Genomic DNA, 13,265 nt, shown 5'->3' with positions numbered 1-13,265 from the left:
TCAAGTATCTCAGCCAACTCGCTTCGACGCATCTTTTGAAGCGCTTAATTAATTTAGACGTGTTATTGTCAATTAGGGAGTACCGCTAGTATTATTAAGATGAACAGAAAAGATATTTATTGTAAAAGAGGGGGAAAGACGCGTGAGGAGGTCTCATCTGGCACGTGCGTCAATTTTGTTTTTAACGTCCATTTGCCGACAGTTTCTCTCTGTGATTCGTCCTAGTCGTACACACTCGTACACAGAGAGACAGTACCTGTACCTTTCATTTCTTCTTTTTTCACTTTTCTCTTATTTTTTTTTCTTTAGGAATCTCAAACTCCTATAGTGAATTTTGTACTAGAAATATATATAGTAATTTCCCCACATAATTAAAAAAAAAATTTCTGATACTTTACTTTTTTTTTGTAATATATAGTATAAAATTGTCACTAGTAAGATATTAAATACATAAATATAGAAAAGAGTAACGTATATGAATAAATAAAGTAGGGTCCAATAAGAGGAAGCATTGACTTGGAAGCATATGAGACAGTCGATAGGCCCAACAGCCCATCGCCAGCTGGATTACCCCAAATGTCACGTGACCTCCCTCCCCCATCTCTCTTCACTATCTCCTTCCTTCCCACGTGATCCTTCCTCCTCCTTCTTCTTCTTCTTCTTCCTCAGACAAAGAGCGAAGCCTTCTCCGATTATGCTCTGAGTCCACATTGTTATCTCCGGTATTATCGATTCTCATCCTCTCCGATCCCATTTTTTTTTTTCACATTTATTTCTTTCTATTTTGATCTTTAATTATAGGGTTGCTTTTTTTTTTTTTTTGATTGAATCATACGGATGCGTTTTTCTCGGTCATTGAATTTGTTATCTGTAATGTGGGTTTGATGAATATGAGGGTTTCGTTAGTGTTCTCTCGTTTGTTATAGAGTTAAGCGTTTAAGAGAAATTTTTTTGGAGTGTCCTTTGTAATTTGGCATTTGTGTTGTTGTTGTTGGCTCTTTGATGTGAAATGAATGTGTCATACAGATAGAATTAGGATTAAAAATTTGGTACCTTTTTGTGCGGGTTTGAGGTAAATGTCGAATCTTTTCTTGATATTTAAGTCTGTGGGCCAATTTTAAACGAATTGATGACATAAAGTTTTTTGCTTTTATGACTACAGTGTGTTGTGAGAGTCTTCTTCTTGGTTTTGCTTGCTCGTTTTAACCAATCTTAGTTGGGGGCAAATTACAAACCTCGTTTTACAGATTTTACATTTTCAGCTAATTTCTCTGTCTAACAAAAGGTTACATGTCTTTTTCTCATTTAGTGCAGAAAACAAGAGCAGATGGGTCAGATTCTACACCAACCAAAGTATTGTTCTCGATTTAGAAAGCCTCTTATGGGGTAAGAGATGGTGAAGGAAGAAAATTTTGATACTAAAAGAAATAAAATAATATACCGAATTATCTGAGAGAGAGAGATGGAAGAGAGACGAGATGAATCATCAAGTCCTACACAGCAGGGATCTTCTTCAAGTGCTGCTGCTGCTACATGTTGGCCTTCAGAACTTGCTGAAAGGGTTAAGTCGCTTTCTTTTGAACCTCAAGGTGAAGCTTTGAGTAAGGATTCCCCTAGAAGTGTTGACCAGGATTGCTCTCCTGGTCAGAGAGCATCACAGCATCTTTGGGATACCGGAATGCTCTCTGAACCTATTCCTAATGGCTTCTACTCAGTTGTTCCGGTGAGCGATATTTTCGTTTTCAGTTTTTTTTCTTATTTTCTTCGCTTGTGTTCTTGTCTTATGGAACGCTGGCTTTCCTGCCTTTAGGGATCTCTCTTAGTAGGAAGATACAGGTTCTGATGTAAATTTTTGCTCCAGGATAAGAGAGTAAAGGAACTTTATAATAGGCTACCTACTCCGAGTGAGCTTCATGCTTTGGGAGAGGAAGGTGTCAGAATTGAAGTTATTCTTGTTGATTTTCAAAAAGATAAGAAGCTCGCAATGCTAAAGCAATTGATCACTACACTTGTCAGCGGCTCAAATCCTGCTTTGGTGATCAAGAAAATAGCTGGAACGGTAGGAATTCTGTAATGAATCTTCCCTCTTTGTCACAGTTCCGCATTGCATATGCTCGTAGTTGGGCATTTATTTCTTAAACCGTGTCCACTGTTATGTTTTATTGCACTTTCTGCCGTTGATATACTATTACCTCAATTTCTGTTTTTATTAATAACGAAAAGGGAGTTGATGTCATCATGCAGTTGTTTTAGCAATGACCTGTCCTATGCAACAATGAGATATATTTCATGTGTGGCTCTGGTTGGAAGTTGATGTAAAGTTCTATGTTTGTTAGTGCCCTTTTACCTATAAAATCCATTCTCCTCAAACAGGTATCTGACTTTTACAAACGTCCAACACTGGAAAGCCCTTCAAAACTTGCTCTAGAGGAAAATGCGTTCTTGTTTGAAAACCATGGTGCTCAGTTGCTTGGCCAAATTAAGCGTGGTTGTTGTCGAGCTCGAGCAATTTTGTTCAAAGTTTTAGCTGATACTGTAGGACTCGAAAGTCGGCTGGTGGTGGTGAGCCTTAGTTTCTGATGTTTCATTTTTTGCTTTCTTTACCAGCATTTTTGGATATGTTGCAAAAAATAAAATTTGCAGTGACATGCTCTTCTATTCTAGATGATTGGATATTATGCTATATGTCTTTTACAGAACTCAGTTTCCCTTTTGATTCACGTGAGCAGGGTCTGCCTAGTGATGGGACTGTGGATTGCATGGACTCTAACAAACACATGTCTGTTATAGTTGTGCTGAATTCCGTTGAACTACTTGTTGATCTAATTCGGTTTCCTGGTCAGTTGGTACCACGATCAGCCAAGGCAATTTTCATGTCACATATCTCACCTGCTGGAGAGAGTGATTCTGCAGAAAACGACTCTTGTGACTCACCTCTGGAGCCAAATAGTCCTTTATATGAGAGAAGAGATCTTGAGAGGTCGGCTTCCGTTGTGTGATTTTCTTTCTAAAGCATATTACAGTAAGATCATTCTAGAACATTTTTTGTGATAAGCTTGCCCTGGAGTGATAAATCGTTTCCTATGCTACAGTACAGAAAAAGATGAAAACCTTCAATTTCATCGGAAGTTAGAAGGATATCCAAATGCATCCGGTTCATCACTGCGTAATTTGATGCTCAGACCTGCTATTGAAAGGAAATTGAGGTAACTATTATGACAAGTTGTATAATGGAATCAGTACAATGATTGGTATGATAAAAATGTGCTTTTCTTCCTTCAGCAACACCTCACACAGTGAACCAAATGTTGCCACTGTATTCTGGAGACGTAGCCGCAGAAAAGTGATTGCCGAACAGAGAACAGCTAGCTCAAGGTTTTTTCGGGCTCATTTTTGTTGCTTCCATATTTAAATATCCTTATAAAAATCTATCCGGGCCAGTGTGATTCGCGATTCTGTATGAGTTGTATTAAGTGTTTCTTGTAAGGGTTTACCTTGTTTTCTCTATAACCCAACTGATGAAAGTTGGCCATTTGTTACATTTGCAGCCCAGAACACCCATCTATGCGATCACGTGGACGATCAATATTGAGTGCTGGCAGGAATTCATGTAGGGATTACGCTGGTGATGCATCTCCTTCAAGGTAGCTCATTCTTATTGTAGTACACGCCAAAATATTTTTACAGGATCGATCAATCTGTGTTGGATTTTTCATATTTGCTTTTATATTTTAAAATGACGACAGCTCAAGGATCAGTATTGGTCTGTGTTTTTCATTTTAATGCAGTGATATATTAATATTTACAAATCTTGCATTGTTTGTCAGGATTCTGATCTGATTATCACTAGATGCCTACACAATATGTATATTTGATTGGCTATGTAAGCAATTTTTAATATTATCTAGCTCTCAAACAGTTCATCCACATCAGAAATTCGTAAAACTAGACGGCGAAGTTTTAGGATCACACCAGAGATTGGGGATGACATTGCAAGGTTGGTATTTTCATCCTTGTGCATTGTTTCTTCTTTCATCGTTTAGCAGCATTTGTGTCATTATCAGCTTGCATGTTGAAGGCTCTTTATTGGAGTTTATTCTTGTTAATCTAAGTTGGTCAACTATTTTGAATTTATGGGATGAGTTATTTAGAATGCAAAACTGCAATCACCAAACTCTAAGATGATTAGGTTTCTGTAAGATGGTAATATGATGAACATGGATCTATATCTTTACCCTCATAGTCATAAAAGCTGTAACCCATTTGATGGTACTCTTGACTTTGTCATAATGATACTGAGAATCGTGAGAAAGAACTCATGAGGAGTTACCTGTAATTTTATGATTTGCTTATTATTGACTTTGATGTTTCAAAATATTGAAGCGCTGTACGAGAAATGTATGAGAAATCAAAGCAAAACCGTCTCTTGCAAGGCCGAGAGGATGAAAACAGCTCAGGTATCGATAACAATGTAAGTTTGAGCTCAGATATCCATAAATTTTTCCCATTGTTTAACCAGTCTAAAAGTTCTCAGTTGCTCCAGAGGGTCTCTGCACAAGATATTGAATCTATTAGCTCGTAACTCTAAATTTCTTGTGATTTTTGTTTGTGTTTTCTCAGGTGTCTGGTCTACATCTTGATGATGAGTTAAATTCTAAGAAGACAATGTCATTGCCGTCATCTCCCCATGCTTACAGGTGTCAAACATTTGGACGAAGAGGGCCTTCAGAATTTGCCGTCAAGGATACATGGAATAAAGTGGTTGAGTCTTCCACATTGCAGAATCAGCCTTTATTACCCTATCAAGAATGGGACATTGACTTCTCAGAGCTGACTGTTGGAACTCGGGTGGGAATAGGTAAGTTACTGTAAATTTACTACTAACTGATTTAGAAAATGTAGGTTTGAGTTCATTTTCAGTTAGTTAAGCGAATTTAAGTTATTTTTACTTGCCAATTAGTTTTAATCACGGATCCCTAAAATTTGATGTATTTGTCATAAAGAAAAGCATAAACAAAGACAATTTTCTGACCAAAGAAAAAAAGAACGACAGTTTATCTAGACAAAAAAAAGCAATTTCTTAGTTGTAGCAAAAAACTTGTAATATCTACAGTTGATCTTTTATAATCTACTATATACTGTAAACATCACAGGGAATCGTTGTGCCATATTTTTGAAAAATCTGAAATCTTTTTAGAAATCCAATTGGTAATACAGCAAAAGATGGCTGTATTCTTGCCTTCACACAAGAGTGTTGTCTGCAAATATTCTTTTGATCACGGACACATGATCCTTCTGTAATCTAACTATAGATAAATGAGGAATGAGGCTTATATTGTCTGCCATGTCCAACATCTTTTGCAAATCCAAGAACATCTGTGTTATGTTGATTCTCTGTTTGTCCATATTAACTAAATCTCAAAAATTTCAAGTAAAGAAACATTGTCTTATATTTTGTATCTAGGGTTTTTTGGTGAAGTTTTTCGCGGAGTATGGAATGGCACAGATGTTGCAATCAAATTGTTTCTCGAGCAAGATCTTACTGCTGAAAACATGGAAGATTTCTGCAATGAGATATCAATTCTCAGGTATATTTGTTACCAAATTCTTGGTCATTCTTGAATCAAACCCTGTGTACATCTACTAATGGTTTTGCATGTTTGCTCTGGCATCTGCGGTTCTCTCTATAGCCGTGTTCGCCACCCAAATGGTGATTTTCTTTTCCTTATGTCCCCTCGCTTTTTATCTTGTCATCGTAAACAAGTAATTAACAAATAAGTTGTGACTCGTGATCTATGTTGCAGTTGTATTATTTCTGGGTGCATGCACAAAACCTCCACGCTTATCCATGATCACGGAATACATGGAGCTGGGATCTTTGTATTATTTGATCCACATGAGTGGTCAAAAGAAGAAACTTAGCTGGCACAGAAGGCTCAGGATGCTAAGAGACATCTGCAGGTACATAGCTTGCTTCAATTTGTTTTGTTCCTTGTTTGCCTTTGATGTTCATGAAAGTGTGGATCATGGTTTGTGAGTCTCTGAGGATTAGCAGAATTTGCATTCAGAACGCATGAACTATGATATATATTAGGGTGCACCACTGACTACTTGTGGCTTCTGTCATCTTTCTTTTTAGTTATCAGTTCCTTATTAAGTATTAATTTTATCTTAGTGGAGTGAGCAAAAACATAAATGACTTCCACTGAAGAAAGATAGGCTCAGTTACACTCTTATACATGAGAAACAGGGATCAAGTCACATAATTTGTTTTGTTCTGTGATTCCTTGCATATTTCCCTTGATTATATGTTTTAAGCTACATATGCTTATCTCATGCTGTTCTGTATTTCATAAGGGGTTTGATGTGCATACACCGGATGAAGATAGTTCACCGTGACCTAAAAAGTGCCAACTGTCTAGTGGACAAACATTGGACAGTCAAGATCTGTGATTTTGGGCTCTCAAGAATAATGACTGATGAAAACATGAAGGACACTTCATCTGCTGGCACACCAGAGTGGATGGCTCCAGAACTCATTCGCAACAAACCTTTTACAGAGAAATGTGATATCTTTAGTCTTGGGGTCATAATGTGGGAACTTTCTACTTTACGTAAACCATGGGAAGGAGTTCCACCTGAGAAGGTATAATATGCTGTACCATATGTCTATTCTCTCATTCACCACTTTGTTCAGGGTAAATAATTTCATTTGTTTGAAATGTGAATTTGATTACTGATAGAATGTTGTCTCTTAGGTTGTCTTTGCTGTTGCGCATGAAGGGTCACGTTTGGAGATTCCGGAAGGTCCACTCAGCAAATTAATTGCAGGTTTAATGTTGTTGAAGACCATGTTTCTGAACTTAAATCGATCTTTTTGTCTATTCTCTCATGTTTCTCAACTGCTACAGTCTGAGTAAAGTTAACCACCATATATATATATTCTCTGCAGATTGTTGGGCAGAGCCTGAAGAACGCCCAAACTGTGAAGAGATACTAAGAGGCTTGCTCGATTGTGAGTACACGCTGTGCTAACACCAATTCTTTTTCGGGGATAATGAACTGAAGATGTTTTGGCTCAAAAAGCAGCCCAGCTTCTTTATAAATCACTGCGCTTAAATTATCAACCGGCATAACTATAAAGATGAAGAGAACTTAGAGGATACTAAAATGAGAGAAATTCATAGTTCAGTGTGGATAGCTGTGGAACAGGCAGAGGCACCAAATGTAGGACAGAAACAAGCATGTCTTTAAGCTGCCTCTGGTTTGATTCATGGTCTTACAGGCAGTGAGTGTTCTTTTTGTTGGTTCTTGAAAGAGCATTTTGGTCTATTTGTAAGAAAATATATACACTATTCTTTGTTTTGGAAAAATAAAGAGGTCTTTGATTTGTAATTTTGTATTGTCTCCACTCTTGTTTCACCCACTTTCTCTCTCGTGTCTTGGCCACTTTCTTTCTTCATTTATCTCGTGTTCTTTTCTTTTTTTTTTTTTTTCAATTTCAATATTCTTTTATCTCGTGTTCAAGCGTTCGATAATCCGACTTTATGGACTCACATATGTACCATTAAGTCCTTAATACACGTACACACAGTGGCGGAGATAGGGTGTAAGCATGTGGGTGAAATTTTTAAATTTAGCTGAAATTTTAAGAAAAAAAAATCAAATTGACCCATGTAAAATAGCACAATTGACTCAGGTAAAATTTTTAGATCACATAATTGATCCCAATAATTTGTCTTTGACCCTGTGATGATTTCCTAGCTGCCTACACATGAGTAAATAATATACACATAACATAAGAGTTTACTTTTAGTTATTTTTGCTTAAATTTACTAAATTCATGTCATAATATTCTTTTTTAAAAATTATTATTATTATTATTATTAAAATTTTGTCTTTATGTTGTTAACTTGTTATGCTTCAAACAAAATCTGAGATATGATCGGGTCAATCATCCAGTATAATGATAAAGAGATTGGTCGACAAGCACTATCAGCTCCAGTTTCAGTTTGTAAGTGTCGGAAGACGTGAACCCATGTCAAATGGAATATTTACAACTTAGCCCAAATTAATAGAAAAATTAGCCTTCATCTTCATTATTTTTTTTTATTTAACCTATCTATACGTTGATTTTTTTTTAATCTTAACAATGTAATTACAACTAATATACTAGTATTTTCTACAATATTTTCTAATTTAATGAAAATCTGTGGCAGCAGAGCTTTTTTTTTGTTCTTCCAAATAGTAAAACCATGTTTTATGTCTTTCTCATTGAAAGTTGTAGTATGAGATTGGTAAGAGATTAATTCTCTTGAATTGGTTGGTTAAGCCAGATAACCGAGGGTTTATTCAGATCCGGTTTAGGTTATGTGATCCGCTAAGGTTGTGCCACGCGTCTTCTCTTCTTTCGGCTATTCTACACGCTTTGCACATGAGAAGGGTTGTTACACCTATACGTATCTCGTCTCTTCTTCTTCCTTTTATGATTCATTCGTATTTGTAACAGAAGAGAAAAAAAGATTGTAAAGAGAAAGAGAGAGAGTAGATCGGAGAGATCTTGTAACAGACGTGATAAGCTCAAGTTCGAGCTGAGTTAGTGGATTCCGGAGATCAAACTCCGGCGAGACGTAGGTTAACCACATCGGTTAATCAAACTCGTTAAATCGTGTGTGTGTTCTTTCTCGCTTTAATTTCTTCGTTTCTATTCTGATCTGAGAAAACCTAAATCGGCGAATTCAATCATAACAAATTGGTATCAGAGCAAGGTTCAGGCTTCGTCTGTCAGATCTGATAAGAAGGATGACGAATACGAAACTCAAGGTGGCGGTGTTCGATGGTTCTGGTGACTTCTCTCTTTGGAAGACACAGATGTTGGCTCACCTGAGGATTTTAGGTCTCAAGGAAGTCTTAAAGGAGCAAGAGCCATTTGCTCCTTTGACGGAGGCGGAAGAAGACGATTCGAAGAAGAAAAAGAAACGGATCGAAGATGATAAGTCAAGAAGAGAGCTGTGTGAGAAGGCGTTGGATATTATCTTTCTAAACGTCGGTGATAAAGTTCTCAGGAATATCGATCAGTGTTCGACTGCAGCAAAAGCATGGTCAATGCTTGAGAGATTGTACTTGGTAAAGTCTTTACCAAATCGGGTATATCTTCAGCTCAAGGTTTACAACTATAGGATGCAGGATTTCAAGAGCCTGGATGACAACATAGATGAGTTCTTGAAGATGATCTCGGATCTGAGCAACCTCCAGATTCAAGTTCCAGATGAAGTTCAAGCGATTCTAATCTTGAGTTCGCTTCCAGAGAAGTACGACATCCTAAAGGAAACTCTAAAGTACGGACGAGATGGAACCAAGATGGAAGATGTTATCAGTACTGCTAAGTCCAAGGAGTTGGAGCTTCGTGATGAATCGGGTGGTTCAAACCAGATTGGTGAAGGCTTGTATGTTCGCGGAAAGGGATTTACAAGAAGTTCTACATACCAAACTGATCAAGGGAGCAACACTGGTGGATCAAGATTTGAATCCAGAGAAGGAAAGAAGGTTTGCTGGATCTGTGGCAAGGAGGGGCACTTCAAAAGGTAGTGTTACAAATGGATTGAGAGGAACAAGACCAAAGGTCAAGGTAATGATCCTGGTGAAGCTGCGATGGTCAAGGATGATGCTAAGTATCTTGTCGACTTGGTGGCATCTGAGGTCAATCTGATCATGGGGGAGATCACTGAAGATGAGTGGATTATGGATACTGCCTGTTCATTTCATATGACATCAAGAAAGGATGTGTTCATCGAATTAAAAGAAGTGTCCTATGGTAAAGTTCGAATGGCCAACAACTCGTATTGTGAGGTCAAGGGAATTGGTTCAGTTAGGTTTCAAAACTCAGACGTATACACTTTCTTATTGCATGAGGTCAGATACATGCCAGACATCTCGAGGAACTTGATTTCAGTTGGTACTCTCGAAGCTAAAGATTGCGAGTTTAGAGGTGGTAAAGGTGTTATGAAAGTGGTTAAGGGTGACATTGTTATATGAAAGGAGTCAGACGTCAGTCTCTTTACATATTTCAAGGCAGTGCAAAAGTTTTAGAGGTCTGTGTTGTTGAATCCAGTAAAACTGCAGAGGAGGTCAAAGGAGATGAAAAGGCCAGGTTGTGGCACAACAGGTTGGGACACATCGGTCAAAAGGTCTTCAAGTTTTAGAGTAGAAGGGGTGTCTGGAAGGTTGCAGGACTACATAGATAGGGTTCTGCGAGGATTGTGTTATAGGAAAAACACACAAGGTCAGTTTTGGATCGGCTCAACATGTTACAAAGGAGAAACTGGATTATGTTCACTCTGATCTTTGGGGTTCTCCCAATGTTCCTTTGAGTTTAGGGCGGTGTCAGTATTTCATCTTTTTCACAGATGATTTCTCAAGGAAAGTATGGATATACTTCCTGCGTTTTAAAGATGAATCTTTTAAAAGCTTTGTTAGCTGGAAGAAGATGGTTGAGACACAATCAGAGCAAAAGGTGAAGAGGCTTCGAACAGATAATGGCCTTGAATTCTGTAATCATCAGTTCGATAGCTTCTGCAAGGATGAAGGTATTGTGAGGCATAGGACTTGTACTTACACTCCACAGCAAAATGGGGTTGCTGAGAGGCTTAATCGAACCATTATGAACAAAGTGAGGAGTATGTTGAGTGAGAGTGGTCTTGGTCAGAGGTTTTCGGCCGAAGCAGCTTCCACAGTGGTTTATCTGATAAGTAGGTCTCCGTCTTCGGCCATTGACTTCAAGATTCCTCAGGAGGTGTGGACTTCAGCAATGCCAGTTTTAAGTGGTCTGAGGAGGTTCGACTGTTTGGCATATATTCATTCAAATGAAGGAAAGCTTGAGCCTCGTGCTAAGAAGGGAGTTTTTACTGATTATCCAGAAGGTGTTAAAGGTTTTAAAGTCTAGCTTCTAGAAGATAAGAAGTGTGTCATCAGTAGGAACGTCGTGTTCAGAGAAGATGTCATGTACAAGGAAATCGGACCCAGACAACAGTCAAGTAATGAATCTTTTTCTTTGGATACTGATGATCTTTCTAGTTTTAATTTTGCAGGTATGGACAGGGATACTCCGGACATTGCTCAGGTTGGAGACATCACATATGTTCCAACTCAGGAAGTAAATAGTCAAGGAAATCCATCTGAAGGACTCAACAATTATCAGTTGGCTCGAGATAGATCCATAAGGCAGATCAAGCCTCCGGTCAGGTTTCAGGATTATGATGTAGGTACAGAGGAAGAAGATCTCACTGCCTACGTCTGCTGTATAACTGAAGATGGAGGAAGCATAGAACCTTCCAGTTTTGACGAAGCTATGAATAGTCCTGACAGCGACAAATGGTTAGAAGCTGCGAATGAGGAAATGGACTCTCAGAAAAAGAATGGAACCTGGGACTTAGTCGACAAGCCTCCAGGGTAGAGTGTTATCAGTTGCAAGTGGATATTCAAAAGGAAAGTTGGGATTCCTGGAGTTGAGGATCCTCGCTTTAAGGTTAGATTGTTGGCTATAGGGTTTTCTCAGAAGGAGGGCATCGACTATCAAGAGATTTTTGCTCCGGTGGTGAAGCATGTATCGATTAGATACATTCTGTCTACAGTAGTTCATTTCAACATGGAGTTACATCAGTTAGACGTGAAGACTGCTTTTCTTCACGGCTATCTGGATGAGTATATCCTGATGGAGCAACCCGAGGGTTTTGTTGATCAGAGACATCCTGAGAAGGTATGTCTGCTCAAAAAGTCGTTGTATGGCTTGAAGCAGGCTCCTAGACAGTGGAACAGAAGATTTGATGAATTCATGGTTCAAAATGACTTCATTAGGAGCGAGTATGATTACTGCGTTTACTACAAGAAATTTCCAGGTGACGTCTATGTTTATCTCTTTCTCTACGTTTATGATATACTGGTGGCTTCTACTGACTTGAGGCAGATTGTTGCTCTCAAGGCGATGTTGAGTTCAGAATTTGAGATGAAGAATCTCGGAGAAGCAAAGAAAATTCTAGGCATGGAGATAATCAAAGATAGGCCTGGTGGTAAATTGAAAGTTTCTCAAGAAGGTTATTTGATGAAGGTTTTGAATAACTTTCGAATGGATCAAGCTAAGTCAGTAGATACGCCCATGGGAGCTCACTTCAATCTAAAGTCGGCCACAGAAGATCAGTTGAAGGTGGAGGTTACTTTTATGAAAAAGATGCCATATCAGAGTGCAGTGGGAAGTGGTATGTATGCTATGCTTGGTACCAGACCGGATTTGGCATATCCAGTAGGTCTAATAAGCAGGTTTCTGAGCAATCCAATCAAAGATCACTGGCTTGCGGTTAAGTGGGTTCTCAGGTACATTCGTGGCTCAGTAAAGACTTGTTTGGATTTTAGTAGAAAAGGAGATTTTGTTATTACTGGTTATTGCGACTCGGACTATGCTGCTGATATTGATCATAGAAGATCAACGTCTGGAATGGTTTTCACTGTGGGAGGTAACACCGTGAGCTGGAGATCGTCTGTGCAAAAGGTTGTAGCTCAGTCATCAACTGAAGCAGAGTATGTTACTCTGTCAGGGGCGGTAAAGGAAGTTGTTTGGTTGAAAGGGTTAGCAGAAGAACTTGGTTTTCCACAGAAGACGGTGGAGGTTCACTGTGATTCTCAGAGTGCAATTGCACTTGCTAAAAATTTGGTGTTTCATGAGAGAACGAAACATATCTCAGTGAAGTATCACTTTTTCAGGGACCTTATTAACAAAGGAGAGATCACAGTTGTGAAGAGTCCCACCGAGTACAATCCAGCTGACATAATTACCAAGGTATTGCCTATTGCTAAGTTTTAGGAAGCATTGCAGATGCTTCGAGTTGCCAGAAACTGAAGTCGTCCTGCTGGGCGTTAAACAGGTATTCGGGTTTGGGTACAAGGAGTTTCACCAAGCAGAGTAATCTCAGACTAAGTTGGAGATTTGAAGGTTATAGTCTGAGATTGGTAAGAGATTAATTCTCTTGAATTGGCTGGTTAAGCCAGATAACCGAGACTTTATTAAGATCCAGTTTAGGTTATGTGATCCGCTAAGGTTGTGCCACGCGTCCTCTCTTCTCTCGGCTATACTACACGCTTTGCACGTGAGAAGGGTTGTTATACCTATATGTATCTCGTCTCTTCTTCTTCCTTTTATAATTCATTCGTATTTGTAACATAAGAGAAAAAAAGATTGTAGAAAGAAAAAGAGAGAGTAGATCGGAGAGATCTTG

At 38.5% G+C, this 13,265-nt stretch overlaps 1 protein-coding gene across 2 annotated transcripts; it reads left to right on the top strand.

The window, feature by feature from the left end:
• LOC104700372 (serine/threonine-protein kinase EDR1-like) lies at positions 617 to 7,395 on the top strand. 2 transcript variants are annotated; one of them, XM_010415885.2, is made up of 17 exons: positions 617 to 722; positions 1,315 to 1,723; positions 1,862 to 2,059; positions 2,374 to 2,562; positions 2,730 to 2,980; positions 3,093 to 3,206; positions 3,283 to 3,375; positions 3,549 to 3,644; positions 3,920 to 3,997; positions 4,384 to 4,471; positions 4,621 to 4,858; positions 5,465 to 5,588; positions 5,691 to 5,710; positions 5,805 to 5,961; positions 6,358 to 6,646; positions 6,759 to 6,831; positions 6,953 to 7,395. In XM_010415885.2, exons 2-17 carry the CDS (start codon positions 1,463 to 1,465, stop codon positions 7,033 to 7,035), a joined length of 2,352 nt encoding a protein of 783 aa, XP_010414187.1. In that variant the 5' UTR covers positions 617 to 722; positions 1,315 to 1,462; the 3' UTR covers positions 7,036 to 7,395. The 2 variants fall into 2 exon arrangements, with proteins under 2 accessions (XP_010414187.1, XP_010414189.1); XM_010415887.2 differs by having other exon boundaries at positions 1,310 to 1,723.

This window comes from Camelina sativa, chromosome 7 (genome assembly GCF_000633955.1).
Source record: "Camelina sativa cultivar DH55 chromosome 7, Cs, whole genome shotgun sequence".
Classification (NCBI taxonomy): Eukaryota; Viridiplantae; Streptophyta; class Magnoliopsida; order Brassicales; family Brassicaceae; genus Camelina; species Camelina sativa.
The sequence above is the reverse complement of the archived record's forward strand: the minus strand, read 5'-3'. Positions and strand labels throughout refer to the sequence as shown.

Coding starts and splice junctions, on each gene's coding strand:
- LOC104700372 (XM_010415885.2), top strand. CDS start 1,463: ATGGAAGAGAGACGAGATGAATCATCAAGTCCTACACAGCAGGGATCT. Junction 2,981..3,092: donor GAGAGAAGAGATCTTGAGAG/GTCGGCTTCCGT, acceptor CCTATGCTACAG/TACAGAAAAAGATGAAAACC. Junction 5,711..5,804: donor CCGTGTTCGCCACCCAAATG/GTGATTTTCTTT, acceptor TCTATGTTGCAG/TTGTATTATTTCTGGGTGCA.